General features: G+C 46.8%; 1 protein-coding gene across 17 annotated transcripts in view; it reads left to right on the top strand.

Moving 5' to 3' along the window:
* Window positions 1-18827, top strand: part of NOS1 (nitric oxide synthase 1) — a 188654-nt gene that overhangs the window by 72999 nt on the left and 96828 nt on the right. For 15 of the 17 annotated variants that reach the window (XR_014826158.1, XR_014826157.1, XM_021072695.2 and 12 more), the window contains one exon: window positions 15665-16832. Coding sequence is in view for 15 of the 17 variants with exons in the window: in XM_021072695.2 (XP_020928354.2) it covers window positions 16108-16832 (725 nt within the window). In the remaining 2 variants the exon portion in view is untranslated. The remainder of the gene's footprint in view (window positions 1-15664; window positions 16833-18827) is intronic. The other 2 variants (XM_084994188.1, XM_021072700.2) reach the window with 1 other exon arrangement.

Genomic DNA, 18827 nt, shown 5'->3' on the forward strand with positions numbered 1-18827 from the left:
GCCAGACACAGAAGGCCCCCAATGGTAGGATTCCATTTATATGAAATGCGTGGAACAGGAAAATCCATAGAGACACAAAGCAGATTAACGGTTGCCAGGTACTAACGGGAGAGGGCAAAAGAGAGACAGCTTGTTTCACTGGCACCCTCTTTTTAAGACTTTTGATTCTGAAGGAATGCTAGACCTACAGAAAAGTTGCAGAATAATACAATGATTTTCTTTATCATCCCTTATCCAGCATCTCCTAGTGCTAGCATCATTTATCTCCATAATATAGTTATCAAGGGCAGGAAATTGACAATGGAGTAAGATTATTAACTAAACAACAGGCCTTATTTGAATTTCATCACTTTTTCCACTAATGACCCTTTTCTGTTCCAGGACCTTATCCACGACCCCACACCACTCTCAGTGCTTCTTTCTTTTGCTCTGATCGGTAACAGTTTGGGAGTCCTCCCTTGCCTCTCATACATTTGTTGCTTTTGAAGATTATTGATCAGTTACTTTCTAGGATGCGGCTAACATGGAGTTTATTCAATGTTTTCTCATGATTGGAGCAAAGGGGTATCCATTTTTGAAATTTGTTCATTAAATATTTGCTTTGATAATAGAAAAATGTAGCTGACACCTTGGTACCATGGTTTCTGGATACTATTCCTTTTGGTAAGACTGTAGTATATATTTAAGGGAAAAAATGAGTCAACACTTTAAGGAAAAATAGTAATTAATCAATTGCGTAATATGAGACACAGGTACAGCACAAAGAAATGAAGGTGGCAAGACCAGTTGGGGAAACATGATAATTACTTCATGGAATCCCCATAAGAGCCCTGCAAAGTAGATACTATTAATGTTTGCCTTTTTCCAGATGGAGAAATAGGGGTGCAGAGATGCCACATGTCATGCCCCAAGCCAGTCCGTCCATGTCAGAGTCAGGAACTGAACCCAGGACCTATAATTTTTTTTTTTTCCGGCCGCCCCTCAGCATATGGAATTCCCAGGCCAGGGATCAGATCCGAGCCACAGTTGCAACCTACATTGCAGCTGTGGAAATGGTGGATCCTTAACCTACTGTGCTGGGCTGGGGATTGAACCTGCATCCCAGTGCTGCAGAGATGCCGCTGATCCCATTGCACCACAGCGGGAACTCCAGGACCTCTGATCTTACCCAGGACATTCCCCCATCAGCCTTCCTTCCCACTTCTGTGATGTCAGCTTAGGTGCCATTCACGGTGGCATCATTCTCTTTTTTTCTGGGCTTTTGTTTCAGGGAGAAATTGGCAGAGCGCTGTCTGGTAAGGATGAATCAGATGAGAATGTGTCCCTCAGTGCCAAGGAAGGGCTCTCTTCTGGGGGCTTAGCAGGGGCCCTGGTACAACAGGAGATAAAGAGCCAGCCAGCTCAGAGAACCAGTGTGGATCACCAAGGAAAATGCATGGGATTGGGGAAGGAGGAAGGAGCTTGATTTCTATTCAGGGCTTGCTGGACTGGGTAGGTACCAACTGGCTTGACCTCCAAAGAAAAAGCTCCATTTCCAGAGAAAGGTGTCTTCGGGGAAGGGTTTTTGTAAATACACTAAGATAGGAGAAGAAGTAGATATGGAGTTAAGGATGATTGTTGGGTGAAATGCTATACCATTCTGAGCAGCTATAACCCAGGGAATAAGGGTAGGGAGAACAGCAGCCAGACAGCACAGGCTGGGACAGTAGCAGAGAGTGCTTAGGAAGGTGAGCAGCCCATCAAACACCAGGACTGACTGGGAGCGACCATGACAGGACCCAAATCCCTGAGCATTGACTAGCTTCTAAAGGCCACCTTCTTTGTTTCCCTTTAAAACTTGCTATCTAGCCAAGACCCCACAGTCAAATAACTACCTACAGGATTACAGCGAGAAACAAATGAGCGGGGCAGGGGGCAGGGCAGGGGGTGCTGCATGGGGCCTGGGGGCACCTGCAGAGCTCATGCCCTACAAAAAGGGGGCATCATCTCTCACTGCAGCTGTTTGCTGCTATTGAGGAATGCAGACCCAGTATGAATATACCCTCTAGTGATCTAGGAAAGCTAGGAATATGTTTTTCATGTGAAACTTGCAGCTTCCACTTGGTGGTGACCAACTGGAAAAAAAAATTTTTTTTTAACTATGTCAGCTAAACGAAACTCATCTGTATAGGCTGTTGTTTGCAAAATCTGACTGGAGACTTTTTGAAGCAAGTGGTATCCCGGGTCCAAAGCAGGCAGTTTTGTGCAGAACAATTTATAGTTTGGGTGGAAATTGAAATTTCCTTTGAAATTGCCATTTTTGTAGGTCACGAAATAGTTGAATATCTGCAATTGTACATGATTCAACCAAATATTACCACACTCCTGAGACCGAAGTATTCTGGTTCATTCGACTGCAAAAATGTAACACGGGCGTTTGGAGACAAACTGGACCCGTGTTTCTTAAACTATAATGTACACACCGATCACCTGGGTGTCTTCTTGAAATATAGATTCTGATTCATAGGTCTGGGGTGAAGACCAAGGCTCTGAATTCTAACCAGTTCTTAGGTGATGTCTGTGGTCTGTGGACCACACCTTACACGGCAAGGTGTTAGACCGTGTCCATCACTGATAATTTTACAAACTCCTTTGAGACCTCCCCCCTCTTTGGCTCACCTTTTTCTGAATCCAAATGTTATTACCCAAGTGTGTGAAATCTCATTGCTTCCTTCCTTCCTTTGTCATGGGCTGTGTGACCACGTCTCTGCAGCAGGTAGGAAGTGAACTGATCCCAGCCCTGCCTTTCTGCATGGCAGCTGGAATGGCCCTCCAGTTCCCTACCGTCTCCACCGTCCACCACTCCCTCACCTCCCTCCTGGGCTACTTCATTCAGTAGCTATAGACTTAGAGACTGAGGCTCTGATATATCGAGCACCTACTATGTGCCCAGCACTTTGCTGTGCAGTCAGGATACAGCTGTAAACCAGGGAGTCATGGTCCCTCTCTTCAAGCTGTGTACAGTCTCATAGTTCATGAGGGTAATCTTTTTTTTTTTTTTTTTTTTTTTTTTTTTGGTTTTTAAGGCCACACCCACAGCATACGGAGGTTCCCAGGTTAGGGGTAAAATCAGAGCTGCAGCTGCCAGCCTGCACCACAGCCACAGCAACTTGGGATCCGAACCACGTCTGTGGCCTGCACCACAGCTCACGGCAACACCAGAACCTTGACCCACTGCGCGTGGCCAGGGATCGAACCCTAGTCCTCCTGCATACTAATCGGGTTCATTTCTGCTGAGCCACAGAGGAAACTCCCAAGGGTAAGGAATTAACGAGTAAATGAAGGCATTGCAGCAGGAGTCTCCAATACTGTAATCTTTATTTTTACTTTATTTTAAAAACTACATTATTGGAGTTCCTGCTGTGGCATGGTGGGTTAATGATCCAGCTTGTCTCTCTTGAGGTGCTGGTTTGATTCCCAGCCCAACATAGTGGGTTAAGAATCCAGCATTGCTGCAGCTGTGGCATAAGTTGCAGCTGCAGCTCAGATTCCATCCCTGGCCCGGGAACTTCCATATGCTGCAGTTGTAGCCAAAAAAAGGAAAAAAGAAAACACACGCACGCGTGCGCGCGCACACACACATTATCACTTATGGCTTCCTTTTATTTTATTTTATTTTAATTTTTGTCTTTTCTAGGTCCGCTCCCATGGCATATGGAGGTTCCCAGGCTAGGGGTTGAATTGGAGCTGCAGCCGCTGGCCTATGCCAGAGCCACAGCAACGCAGGATCTGAGCCACGTCTGCGACCTACACCCCAGCTTACAGCAACGCCAGATCCTTAACCCACTGAGTGAGGCCAGGGATCGAACTTGCAACCTCATGGTTCCTAGTCAGATTCGTTAACACTGAGCCATGATGGGAAATCCATTTACGGCTTCCTTTAATAAACACTAAATAAACTAGCTTTCTATCTTAATTGTGAATTGATCTACACATATTGACCTTGACAAGCAACTAGTATGGGGTCTGTGGACCCCCACGGGGCTCTGAATATCTGAAAATCCTGAAACTGTGTGCACATCTTTTACGACAATTTGCCCCCAACCCTCACCAGTCGGATATCCTCAGACCCCCTGTTATCAATCCTAGGGAGGTGAATATATTGGAAATGGTTCACCAAGAGGGGAGGAATGAGGAGTTAGTTGACTACTTGCACTTATTTTGAATAATCAAGAAACAGTATAGCTAGATAGAAAGGGCATGGACCAAGAAGGCTGCAGCTCACATCCTGAGCTTAGCATTGCCGCTGAACGCAGGACCCTGAGAAAATTACATCATTTCACAGGGGCGGCAAGGAAGATGTGCATGTAAACTGAGTTTGAGAGGAAAGCATGCAAGAAACCTAAATCCTAGTTCTGACTCTGTCTCTAAGAACTTTCGGCAGGTTCTTCCCCATCTATGTGCTGCACACTCTTCATCTGTAAAATGTAAAGTTAATCCAGTAACTTCTACTCTTACTTACTGAGTCAAGGAGGGCTTAGTGGACCCTCTCCACATATAAGTGCACATATCCATGTAGTCACAAAAGTTTTACACTCAATTCCAGGATTTTCAGGAACTCTTGAGCCCTGTAAGGGACCCATAGACTCCATATTATGAACCATTGAAATATAAAACCCCTAGAGTCCCTTTCAGCTTCCAACTACTAAAAGTATAGGTGGTGATCAGGCCAACTGAAATAAAAATGCACAATAGTACCTAGAAAGTGATGAAAACAAAGGCTTTGAGCTGTCATTATTTGTAGGTGATATGATTGCTTTAGAAATCTGTGACTGGGGGAGTTTTCACTGTGGCGCAGTGGGTTAATGATTCGGCTTGTCTCTGTGGAGACACTGGTTCAATCCCCAGCCTGGCGCAGTGGGTAAAGATCCAGGATTGCTGCAACTGTGGTGTAGTTCACAGCTCTAGCTAAGATTCAGTCCCTGGCCTGAGAACTTCTGTATATTGCAAGTGCAACAAAAAAAAAAAAGCAAAGATTTTGAGTTCAGACAAATTTGGTTTTAATCTCCACCACTGACACCAGCTGGATAAACTTCTTTGACTTAATTAACATCTTTGAGCCTCAGTTTCAACATCTATAAATTGGGAATATCATACCTTTCATATGGTTGTTGCAAGAACAAAATTAGATAGTTCAATAAAGTTCTTACATATAAAAATGTCAAAAATAGGAGTTATGGGACAGTGGATTAAGAATCTGACTACAGTGACTTGGATCACTGCAGAGATGCATGTTCAATCCCCAGTCCAGCACAGTGGGTTAAATGATCTGGCATTGCCACAACTGCAGCATAAGTTGCAGCTGCAGCTTGGATTCCTGGCCCGGGAACTTCCATATGCTGTGGGTGGGGCCATTTTTACAAAGTCCAAAATTGGAGTTCCCGTCATGGCATAGTGGTTAACTAATCAGACTAGGAACCATGAGGTTCAGGTTCGATCCCTGGCCTTGCTCAGTGGGTTAAGGATCCGGTGTTGCTGTGAGCTATGGTGTAGGTTGCAGACAAGGCTCGGAACGTGCATTGCTGTGGCTCTGGTGTAGGCCAATGGCTACAGCTCTGATTAGACCCCTAGCCTGGGAACCTCCACACACTGCAAAAGCAGCCCTAGAAAAGGCAAAAAAAAGACCAAAATAATAATGATAATAATAATAATAAATTTAAAAATTAAAAAGTCCAAAATATTAGGTTGAACTATAGGAAACTGGTAATTTGTTCATTTGCGCAACTGCTAGTTCCATATATTTCAAACTAATTAATAGAAATTTAACAAAAGATATTACTTTGATAGCTGATCACTTAGTAAATATTTATTCTGTGTTTACTAGGTGCTAACATATTCCAAGAGTCAATTATTGTCTTTCAAATCAAAGCAGACCTGTGCTACCTTAGAGTCAGTGACCAGCAGATGTACACCAACCTCATACCATCCTGGGTAAACTATTTTCCCTTCTGTCCTTGGGCCTTGTCCCTACATCCATGCTAATACAGGATAACTACAAATGTGTTTAGCCAATCTGGGAGTCTTGATCTTTTACTTAAGTTTAACCCATTTACATTTATTGTTTTTACCACCGTATCTGACATACATGAGTTATTCCTGCCATTGTGATTTGTGTTTTCTATTTAATGTGTTCTCCCTTTGTGAAATTCATTTGAAATTGATTCAAGCCTTTGTGGATGCTGTGATCTATTACAAGGAACTTTCAAGTCAAGGGAGCAGATATTATCACTGCTCCCTTAAAATAATCATTCTTCTTTTTCCTTCCATGAACACCTTTTGCCGTCTTCTCAATCCAGCTTCCCTGCACCAGAGGCACCAAAGGATGCCAGGCACAAGGAGAAACTTAGTTGAATCTCCATTACCAGTGAGGAGGCAATTTGGAGGACACTGTTCTTGATGTCCTCCTAAAAATAAAGACTCAGCATTGCCATTGCAGTTGACATTTACAGTTTACAAAGTGCTCTTTCCAAGCATCCATCTTATTTGAGCTTCACAAAAAAACCTTGGAAGTGGTTGTTATTACCTTTTTCAATTTCACAAAAGGAAATTGAGATTCAAAATGTTAAAAGTGACTTGCCAAAGATCAAATGCCCAATAAATGGCACAGCTGGGGAATGAGCCAATTCAAATCTATTTGCTGTTATCCCCCTTAATTCTCAGAATTATGGAAGTAATGGCATCAGGACATGTCGACTCTTGAAATATACAAAACCAAAGTTAAATTATTTATTATTACTCAAGAAAGACACTTCTATCAAATGAGTTTCATTCATTCTTATCCTTTCTTTCACCCTATCACATTCTGTCTGCTTATATGCCAGAAGCTGGAAAGTTATCCTGGAACCCTCCCTCTTTCTAACCCCCTATATCCAATCAGTCACCAATCTAACTAAATCAATCTCCTAAATATCCCTTAAATAGACCTACTTTCTTCCTTCCTCCCTGATGCTACCCTAACCCTAACCAGCATCATTTCTCATCTCTAGCCTGCAGCAGCCTCCAACTTGGCCTCCCCATAGCCAGCCTTGCTTTTCCCACTCATTTTCTTTTTTTTTTCTTTCTTTCTTTCTTTTTCTTTCTTTCATTCATTCGTTTGTTCTTCCTTCCTTTTAATTTTCAATTTTATTTTTTATTAGAGTATAGTTGATTCATGGTGTTGTGTCAGTTTCTGCTGTATAGCATATCGACCCAGGCATGCATATATATATATATATTCTTTTTCTCATACCATCTTCCATCATATTTTACCCCCAGAAATTGGATATATTTCCTTGTGCTGTACTATCTGGCATCTTAATAAGATCTAAATATGACCACGGAACTACTCTTCTCAAATCCCTCCAGTGTTTGCCCCATCACCATAAGAATAAAGTCCAAAATCTTTAACTTGACTCTCAAGAGACTTGAATAATCCAGCTCCTAAAGATCTCTCCAGCTCTGTAAGGCATTGATTTTCTTCTCCTACCACAGTGGACTTCGGCCAGCACATCAAACCTGCTCCCTCCCACCTCAGGGCCTTCTCTCTTCCTCCCTTTGCTCCCACAACACACCCCTTCAGCCAGCCAACTCTGTGTCCTGACTCCTCCCCCAGGAAGCTTCCCTGACCACCACCACTCAGTCTATGTTAGGGGTCCTGTCCAAGCTCCCAGTAGTACCCGGTATTTCCACTCTCTTCTACTCACTATATTTGTCATTAATATCTCTCTCTACCCCCAATGTCACCCCTTGCTTGTGAGATCTGAAGGAGGAATGCCTTCTGTCCTGCCATCCTTACATTACCAGTGCCAGCCTCCTTGCTGACCCACTTGGGAGCTATGTAAGGGCTAGTGAATAAACAGATGATATGAATGGGAAAAAAGAAAGAAAAAGAGAGGAAGGGAAGGAGAGAAAAGAGGGGGAGGAAGAAAAAGTAAAAGAAGATAAGGTTTATTGCGGTAGAAAATATGTGTCATCTTCTTATGATGATTCTTCAGAACAGTTTTGGAGACCACTGGTAATATGTGTCTCTTTTATTGCGATGAGGCCGTCCTCTTGACCATGATTATGTTTGCATATCTGGGCTGAAATACTTCATTTTCCTTGAGGTGTAATCTAAAGTGACTCTAAAAATAGTGGAAGTGCCACACACTTTGCATGAATTATCCTATCAAATGTTTTCCCATTTAATTATCCCATGGAACTTACTGCTTCTGTTTGAAAATAAGGAATCGGAGGCAAATAAGTGGTAGCGGAGGGTCACAAACACTTGTCTTCCCAGCTCCACTGCCCATGCCTTCAACCCCTACATGATCCTTATGGTGATGGGGTTTGTCTGGCAAAGGTGGGGGCAGAGGTACATCCATGAGGATTTTTTTTGTGCCACTGAGGAGTGAATGGATGGAAGAAATTTAAGAACCTCAGCCCCAAACCCTGGAGTTTTCTGTCTATATGATGGATATAGTTCTGCACAACTGGCTGAACCAGTTCATAAAAATGGTCTTTGCAAGATGAAGATGAAATGAAGGTTTCACAAGTCCTCGTATCTATTCCAACATGAGGATGACAGCCCTGTAGCTCCCTCCTGATGGACAAGACCACTGATGCCCTTGCCCCCACTCCAGTGATGTTGACCCATCTCCAAGTTCAAAGGCCTGCATTTCTGGCTGCTTCTCTTGACTTCTATGTTGCAACACACTGAATCCTGTTCTTTTGATATTTCGAGGAGGAGCCAGTGACAGGCCCCCCTGGAAAGCAGGACCGATCTGTAGGTCGACAGCTTTTACCTGGTCCTTCTGCATGCAGTGCTTTAAGCAACATATGTCTATTTGATGCTACAGAGGACCAATAGAATAATGGCTGCTTGCATTGTAATTATTAGCAGTAGAAGTAGGGAAAGGATCCATTTATTGAGCATTTACCATTGTGTATGGTGCCTTGTAAGAACTCAGAAAATACTAACTAGTATCTCATTCCATCCTTACACACCCCAAGGAAATGCTGTTATCATTCCCATTTTATAGATGCAAAAGCCCTGACTCAGAGAGGTTAAGTAACTGGCCCACCCTCCCAAAGCCATGTGAAGATACAAGATAGTATGACTTCAAAGACCTTGTCCCTTTTTTTTTTTTAAGGTGATACAAAAACATAGTGAAAAAATTAATAAACAATGTGAGAGAATATATGATAAAAGCGAACTTCCTCCTCTCACCCAACCCTTTACCTCCCAGTCCCCTTTCCCAGAGGCAACCACTCTTACCAATATCTTGGGTGTTTTTCCAGAGAGACTCATAGCCTCTCCAAGTTTATATGGAAGCATAAATGAAAACATACAATGAATGTGCCAGTATCTTTATATCGGTGTTCTCCATGTTGCATTTTAAATTTAACAATGTATCTTAAAGATCATTTCCCATTGGTCCTTTTAGTATCTAACCCCCCCTTAATTACTGCCTCCACTCTATTCCACTGCATGGATGTGCCATAGTTGATATAGTAGTACCCTATCAATGGATACTCAGATTTTCCTAATCTGTATATGTGTGAGGATGTTCCTTCTATCTTATCTGCTGGAGAAAGTCCTAAAAATTGAATTGCCAGGCCAAAGGTCTGTGCATTTTCAACTTTGGTATAGATATTGTCACGCTGCCATTCAAAGAGGCTGTACAGAGCTGCGGCAGAAACTGTGTGTTTCCCAAAGCCTTACCTCAGGAAGTACCGTCCAGCTCTGAACAATCCTTCGTCCTCACACTCCTAACTCTAAATAATGCTCATTCCTGCCTCTGAGGTGTGGGCATTCGATCTGGGGGAATCACCAGGACACAGAAGGCCAGCTTACCCCCTGGCTTACAGAGGTCGGTGAATTTGTGCATATGACTTGCTGGTGCGGGAGAAAGCCCATCAGTTTGACTCCTGGGTGGTGTTCTCCGTAGGGACAGACTGCAAATTAGCAGTTCAGGAGATATAAAGAAGTTGGTTGTTTTGCATGTGTTTTTTTGTTTGTTTGTTTGTTTGTTTGTTTGTTTGTTTGTTTTTAATGCACAGTTGGGTTAAGGTTTTAGTCTTCTGTTTGTATTGTGGGGGTGATATTTTGCTGTTCTTTTAAGATGTGGAGGACTTGGGATTTGTTTTTAAATGAGGTTGGAGGGAGATGGGAAATAAGGTTGGCTCCATTAGAGATTTTGTGGGTGTTCGAACTGAAAACAGCCCAGAGTTCACAGGCTGGGTGCTGTTTTCTTTCATATTTAGTGGTAATACACTTTTAAGTGCAAATACACATGATTAAAAAATAATAATTTAAATGACATTCAAATAGGGAAGAAAAAATACCCCATGCAAAATCTGTCTCCCTCCTACTATTGACTTCTGATATTCCTCCTAAGATGCAACCAGTGATACCCATTCCTTCCAGAATATTCTCCGCACTTAACATGTGCAGAATGTATGCATTTGCACCTTCCTTTTTCTACCTAATGATATATCTTGGAGCTCACTTCCTACCTGTGAATGGAGACATGCCTCATATTTTAAATGAAGCATTCATTGCAGATGGGTTAGATTTCAAATGACATTAGAACAGCAAGATGTTGGATCCTGGATGATTAGCCTACGTGACACCCTACTATGACTTCTCTTTCGCATGGTTCTAGGTGGGTTCTCTCTCTCCCACTCCTACCCCCATCACACTTACTATTCCCAGTGGTCAACCTCAAAAAGTGGCAAGATGTTTGCTCAACCTCTATGTCATTTCTCTGGCCCCTTTTGGAAGCAGAGGTCAGGAGTTCCCATTGTGGCTCAGCAGGTTAAGAACCCAACTAGTATCCATGAGGATGCAGGTTCAATCCCTGGCCTCACTCAGAAGTTTAAGGATTGAGCATTGCTGCAAGCTGTGGTATAGGTCTCAGATGCAGCTGAGATCTCACATTGCTGTGGTTGTGGTATAGGCTGGCAGCTCCAGCTCCAATTCAACCCCTAGCCTGGGATCTTCCATATGCCACAGATACGGCCCGAAAAAGAAAAAAGAAACAAAGAAAGCAAAAGTATCTTCTGCCCAGCTAAGTTATCAGTAGCTGCTCAGGGGGATCTCAGGGACACTGGGATACAGGGAGTAGGTCTGGTCCCAGAGCCAGGAGGGTCAGACTCAGGACCTCCACTGCACAATGATGATGCAATGTAAGCACATGTGTGGTTAACAGATAGTAGTTGCATTGCCAAGCATTAAAAGCAGCGGGTGAAATTCATTTTTGTCATAATTTTGCTTAATCCAGTATACACAAAACATTATCCTTTTGATATGTAGTCACTATCAGGAAATTATTGGAATATTTAACATTCTTTTTTTCCTCCTGGTCTTTGAGACCCCTGTGGATTTCACTCTTACATCACACCTCAATGGAGTCAGTCACAATTCAGGGGTTCAGTGGCCACCTGCAGCTAGTGGCTGCCCTATTGGGCAAATAGCTGTAGACACCCCAACTGTGACTAATCCCTACTGAATGAGCCCCCCTTGCTTCTCCAGGCCTGGGTTTCCTAATTTTTGAATGGAGGAGCTGCACAACCTTTGGGCTTTTAATGGCTCCTCTTCATCCTAACATCCACAGACTTTCGGTGGATGGGCAAGCCAGGACAAGTGGAAAGCCATGGGCAAGCCAGGACAAGTGGGTCTCCCTATGGCAGCTTAATTTCCACACCTGTAACATGGGACAATCCAACCTTCCCTGGCTCAGGATGAGGATGGCAGTTACGGCAGCAGGTGAGGATGTTCTTTGCAGGGGTGGGCATCATCTCATGGGATTAGGCATCATCTAGGACGAGGATTAACTGCTGAGTGCCCAGGACCCCCTTGCTTAGAGCCAGGGCTTCCCTCTCAGTTTATTTCCCTGAACCTCAGTCACCTTGTCCTCCTGTAAGACAGGCATTAAAACGACACTTCCTACAGTCCCTGTCGGGATGAAGTAAGACACCCAGGCAGAGGGCTCAGTGCCAGGCTTAGCACACAGCACACGCTCAGTCACTAGAAACTGCTATTGTTACCATCCCGCCAGATGCAGACGTGGACCCAGGCTGGGGGGCGGGGGAGGGGCGTGCCCAAGGTCACATTGAGAGAGACGACCATAGCAGACACTGCCCTATTTTGGCTCCCTCCTTTTCCCTGGCAGGCATCCCCGAAAGTCAGCTGCGAATTTCCTCACAGTAAAGGTAAATGAAATAAATACACCCCAAACCACTGAACTACTCCAAAGAGGCCTGGGTCCAAGTACGGTTTCCATGGTGCGTGCTCTGGCATTCACAGGCTTGTGATGTGTTGAAAAACCCGGCTCAGTAGGGCGGAGGCTGGGTTGGCAGGATACCCCACCCCCGTCTCCCTGAGTTCAGTGCCTTGTGCCAGGACTGGCGTGAGATTCCTCTGTGTGATTTCAAGCATAGGACCCCTGCTAGATGGCACGTGACGTTACCTTTGGAGAGGCTCTGGCGGAGTAGAAAGTGCGCTGGATTCAAAGCCAGGAAGCCCACCTCATTACATATTATATAACAATCACAGGAAGCCATTTCTTCTGAGCACTCGCTCCAGGTTGTGGCCAAAACCCTTGCACTATTTTATTTACTCCTCCCAGTTACGCAGGGAGGGAGCCATTACTGCATGAGCCCATTTTACAGATAAGGAAACTGAGACTCTGAGAAAAGAAAGAACTCACCCAGAAACACACAGATAGAGCCAGAAAAGGGTCTTTAAAATCTTCCCTGTGGCAGAGGGTGGTCAGCTGTCCCGGGAGGCCCAGGATTGAGGAAGCTTCTGAATACTGGACATTCTCCAGGCAGGACACGTAGGTCTTCCTCTAGCAGCTTAGTGCATCCTTTGGGGATGTGGATCCTGGTCAGGATGCCAATGAAAATACGGCAGCAGATGAAGATGTGTTTGGGGAAGGGAGAAAGGGATAGTATTGAGGGACTGTTCTTAGGGTTAGGATTAACCTGGTAAAGATTCAGAATCCACTGGTTTAGAGGGAGCACTTGCTCTCCCCGACCCACCCCACCCTCACAGACCCCTCTCAGCAGGCACTGAATACCACTGTCTCTCCTAAGCCCAGCTTCTTCCCTTTCCTTTCAAAGATCAAGTTATCTTTCGAGGTCCTACGTCTGAGAAATGGTATTTCAGTTTCCCAAGCACCGGCCAAAAGCCCCCTCTGACTTAGAAATCAAGAGAGGGAGAGAGAGAGAGAAAGGCTGGGCGTGGCCTGGGAGGGATGGGTGTTGCTATGTTTCTTTTTTCTTAAGCCAAGTCCCAGCCCTAGCCTTTGGTGAGCTCTGGCCCAAGCCAGCGTGGAGAAGAAGAGAGCTGGGAGACCCCACCTCCCCAGGAGCTCACTGTCAAGTCCCTTCTTTAATTAAAGAACGAAGCCTAGTGCCAAACGTGGATGCCCAGGAAAGATCTGGAGGTCCCAGCTGTCTCTGCCATCAACTAAACAAAGAATACCCTGGGTTTGGTACCGGGAAGAAGTAGGACTCAGGGAGAGTGAAGGAAGCAGGAGTGGTGGGGGTGGACCAATTGTCCCCAGTGAGGAAGGACATAGTGGTTCTGGGTGATTTTTCTCTGCACACCAGAACCCCAGGAGCAAGATGCTGAAAGCCCTCAGCCTGTCAGGACACGGGCCACACACGCTCACACACACAGCAGAGAAATGACACAGCACGAGGGCGATGCATGAATACACAGAGAGAAACACACACACACATACCAGTGATGCCAGATGGAGAAGACAGCCCGGGCTGGGTCCGGGTATTCATGACTCCCTCACCCACACAGAGGGGCTGGCAGGCTTACGTAAGGCAGGCTGCAGAGAGAGGCTGAACTTGCTAATCACCACTTCCCTCTGAGGGGGGGTCCAGGAGGTAGTGCCTCCTTCTCAGGGGGTGGTCTACGCCCACCTCATGCTCTCAGAGGCAGCAGGAGTTTATCAGCCACCTCTGCCCTGGGGTGACCCAAGGAAGCTGCTGAAAGGGAAACAGAGGGTCGTCACTTTGTTGGTAGTGGCAGATGGGGGCTCCCTCCTGATGCTAAGGAGGATGCTGGCAGCAAGGGGTGCCAGGGTGGAGAGGAAGCAGGGGGATAGGAGAGGAAAGGGAGGGATTCTCTGCTGCCCCACCCACCCCCAACTCTGCTCACAACCCACAGATCACGTGCCCCATCCAGGTACATAAGACACGCTTCCATGACTGCCCACTGTGTACAAGCCACAGGTGGCCATGTCTCACTGGGGCCGCAGCATCTCCAGACGGCCTCCTTGTCTGTCTTTGGTACCCTAGCCATTTCTCCAAGCCTGGGGTTGCTGGTGGAAGTTGCGAAAATAACCAGATTATAAAGTTTCAAAAACTAGAGCATAAATGTAAAAGCTCAGGCTTAAGAGTGGAGCAGAATTGAATTCAAATCCTCCCTTCACCACCATCCTCCTTGACCTTGGGCAAGTCAAGGGTGACTGTGAAGGTCAAAAGAGAAAAAAAATACACATTAAGAATGTACATGCTGGAGTTCCTGTTGTGGTACAGCGGAACGAGTCTGACTAGGAAACATGAGGTTATGGGTTCAATCTCTGGCCTTGCTCAGTGGGTTAAGGATCTGACATTGCTGTAAGCTGTGGTTTAGGTCGCAGATGCAGCTCAAATCCCATGTTGCTGTGGCTCTGATGAAGGCTGACAGCTGTAGCTCCAATTAGACCCCTAGCCTGGGAACCTCCATATGCCGTGGGTGAGGCCCTATAAAGCAAAAAAAAAAAAAAAAAAAAAGAATGTACATGCTCACACATCATGGTAAATCAACTATGTTTCAATTAAGTAAAACTTTTAAACAACAAAAAAAAGGAATGTACATGCTCAATAAATGCCCACTATGTTTAGCCTTTTGGGCTTCTTATAGTCGTTTGTAGTCATTGAACAAATATTCGTTGAGTACCTGCTGTGTGTTTATCTAACCCAGGGGGACACCCGCTTCCTAATGTCTCTCTGCTCGGAGGCTGAAGATGTCTTCCAAGAATTTATGATACCAATTTTGGTTTACAATGGTTTGGAACATGGCCACATATGTCCTTTTGAACCTGGAATTAGTCAATAATTACAAAAATGGTCATAGAGGCCGGTTGACATCCTTCATCAGTGGTTCCACAGAAAGTGGCATCATTCTCTTCTGGTGGGTTTCTTGTGGGGGCTTTGGGAGTGGCCAGAATGGAGAGCCCAAAGGTCTTTGTTGGCCGAGCTCCTAACATAAGGATGGGAAATGTTGCAAAATGCAGAGAGCCAAAGGCTGTGGGGCGGGTTGGAATGGTGACTTCTTGAGATGGGAAAGAGGTGACAGGTCTTAATGGTTCTCACCATTGATTTCTGGGACTGACTGCCAGTGGTTTCCCTGAGGAGCCCCGCTTTCACAGGGCTTTGATCATGGAGATGACACCAGGCAGTATGCAGCTACCTGGGAAGGTATTCCCCTTGCAGAAGAAGGATTTTGTGTCTTTGTTGGCTTCAACACCCCAGAGCATCTTATGGCTAGACGTCTCAGTCGGCTGCGTTTGCCATCTTAGTGGTGAAGGTGGTGTTGGGCACCCACGTCCATCTCTCTTGCGTAATGCTTTTCCTCCCCTCCCATGTTCCTTCTCTGCAGCTCAGAAAGCCCCGATTGGCTCTGCATCTAACGGTCTGGCGACACCTAGGGGATAGTCCCCACTAGCATGCATCACTTCTAGACACATCCACCAGACGCTTTCTCCTCCCCGGTCCGCCTGACCTGTTGCTTTGGGACACGATCCCCCTCACCCCCCACTTGCCCTGACGTCTGTCTGACCAACCATCATTTCCTTAGAGAACAAGAAAGGAGGCAGTCGCAGGAAATCATGCCACCAACAGCCCAACAGCAATGAGCGCGTGATGCTGCATTGACGTCAAAGGCAGAGACAACCAAGACCTGGAGCAGCTCCCTCTCCAGACTCCCTGCCGCCCCAGCCCCTGGCTCCTTCTCTCAGCACAGCCTGAAGCCTGGCTTCTCCTGGTGAAATTGTCTCCGCTTGACGTATCCAAAGGTCTTCAGACCCTTGGACACCAGACACTATGGAGAACCACATGTTCAGCGTTCAGCAGATCCAGCCCAATGTCATTTCTGTCCGCCTCTTCAAGCGCAAAGTGGGGGGCCTGGGATTCCTGGTGAAGGAAAGGGTGAGCAAGCCGCCCGTGATCATCTCCGACTTGATTCGAGGGGGTGCCGCAGAGCAGAGTGGCCTCATCCAGGCTGGGGACATCATTCTTGCGGTCAACGGCCAGCCCTTGGTGGACCTGAGCTATGACAGCGCCCTGGAGGTGCTCAGAGGTATCGCCTCCGAGACCCATGTGGTCCTTATTCTGAGGGGCCCTGAGGGCTTCACCACGCACCTGGAGACCACCTTCACCGGGGATGGGACCCCCAAGACCATCCGGGTGACACGGCCCCTGGCTCCCCCCACCGCAGCAGTTGATTTGTCCCACCAATCAGCAGCAGGCAAAGAGCAGACCGTGGTGGTGGATGGGGCCACAGGTCCTGGCAATGGGCCACAGCACATACCAGACCATGGGCAGGAAGCTGGCTCCCTCTCCCACACCAATGGCTTGGCTCCCAGGCCCCCAAGCCAGGACCCTGCCAAGAAAAGTGCTGCGGTCACCCTCCAGGGCAGCGGGGAGAACAATAAACTGCTCAAAGAGATAGAGCCCGTGCTGAATCTTCTCAGCAGTGGGAGCAAAGGGATCAACCGAGGGGAACCTGCCAAGGCGGAGACAAAGGACGTGGAAATACAGGTGGACAGGTAAGCCCCACAGGTGTGTGTATGTGTGTTGTATGCAAGCATGCATTGCAATTGAGTCTCACAGCCCAGAAGCCAACCTGCGTGTCTCCAACATCTGTACAGGTACACCCGCTCAGCCACTCTTGCCTCTTTCCCTGAAAATGACCCTTGCAAGAGTGGAATGAGCATAATGGCTAGCACATATCTCTTGCCCATGAAACCCAGAGCTCATAATCATGGTAGCTGAGGTCACGTCTTCCAGCAACCCCACACAGTGGAGATTTTTGCAATCCTTACTTCACAGTGTGAAGACTGAGGCTCAGAGAGGAGGGGCCTTTCTGGAGGTTACTGGTGATGTGAAGCACATGGGCAAAGCAGACCTGGGCATGGATGGATGCAGAGGCTCTAGGGAGAGAGAGAGAAAGAGCTTAGTTCTGGGCAACCCTCAACTCAAACTAGCTTTCCTGGTTATGGCCAGTCCAGGGCAAGGAAGCTTTGAAACAGAGGAAATGGAGGTAAAGTAGAGAATTGGCCCTAACTCCCCAAAACACTGGGTTTGCTCGAATTATGTGGGAGCCAAGGCTAGCACTTGAAGAACCGGGTACCAGCCCCTCCACATGTGTCAGGATGACATTTTCTAATTCTCTGAAGAAAGAGACCTAGCAACACAGGGGGCGAGTCTAGCTCCTTCTTTGGGGAGGAATCAGTAGCTAGGGCAGGTGGTTGGAGAATAATCAGGAGATGTGTGAGAGAGAAGGAAAGTCTCTCTCTGCCTTTTTGTACGCCCATCTAAAGTCTAGCACGGACTGTACAGCCTGCAATGTTCCTAGGCACACCCTTCTTACCCACAGAGGGAGGCTCAGATCTGGGGGCCCCTAGAAATCCAGGCCAAGATTTCCCAACCCCTCCTCAAGGACCCCTGAATGTTCCAAGAGCATTTAGAGGTCACCAGGAAGCCCCTTGGGGGCCTGAATGAAAGTAGCTCCCCAGGCCCCTGAATCTATTCACTTAACAAATGTTCATGGAGGACCTACTGTGTATTCTGGGCACCCGGAGAAGAGCGATGAATAGACAAGTCCTCTGACCTTGGGATTAAATGAATTAGATAAACCCCCTGACCTTGAGAAGCTTACAGTGCAGTAGGGAAGACAAAGAATCAACAAGATGTAAAGCATGCAGAGCGTTAGTCATCCATGCTAAGTGGATAAATAGAGCAGGGAAGGGGTTAAGAAGTATTGGGGAGGGTGACATTTCAGACAGGACGCTGGTGGGCCTCCTGAGAAAGCGACATTGGAAGACCCAGAGGAGGTGAGGGGGAACCTCGCAGCTTCCAGGGGAGGGTCATCCCAGGCAGAGGGAATGGCAGGTGGTCCTGAGGTGCCAGACATGCTGAGGAAACTGCATGGAATCCAGTCTTCCTTCCTGGTGGGGCAGCCCCTGAAGTGCCCATCAGCGGGCCCCTCAGTCTATGACAGGCCACCCCTGCATCCTGGGGCTTTTCTAACATCTTATACCTGGGCAGAAACTGAGCCAATGCCATCACCACCCTGAGTAGGAAGGTGGGGGTGCTGTCGGAAGACCAGGCAGAGAGGAGACCACGATCCCCTGTGGCCTGTCCAGCCCCTGCCCTCCCACCCACTCCTCTCTTCTATAAATTCCCTGCAGGCACCTTGGGATCTCCCCCACACCTTTGGTCCTGTCTCCCCAGAAGATAGCGAGTCCTGGCCCCAGTACACAGGGAACAGTGTGACCTTCTTGGTGGGGCAGATATTTGGGGGCCCCTGAAACCTGATGTCCATTTCCAGAGCCAGGTCTTAGAGGTTCTTCTGGTGATGGGAGGCCCGGCGCCTGACTTTCCCACAGCTGGCACAGAAGCCCCTCCCCACCCCAGGCTAGAACCTGGCCCTCGCCACTTCCTAAGGGTCCCTACAGTGACACACCCAGTGGAAATGGCATGTTAGCCTTGAGGTAGCTTCTAGGCAGCCACCAGCCCCCTGTGGTTCACTCTGATCTTGA

The sequence above is a fragment of the Sus scrofa genome, chromosome 14 (genome assembly GCF_054392235.1).
Source record: "Sus scrofa isolate SSC_HxYL_T2T_F1_AM1 chromosome 14, Sscrofa_HxYL_maternal_Yorkshire_Landrace_v2.0, whole genome shotgun sequence".
Classification (NCBI taxonomy): Eukaryota; Metazoa; Chordata; class Mammalia; order Artiodactyla; family Suidae; genus Sus; species Sus scrofa.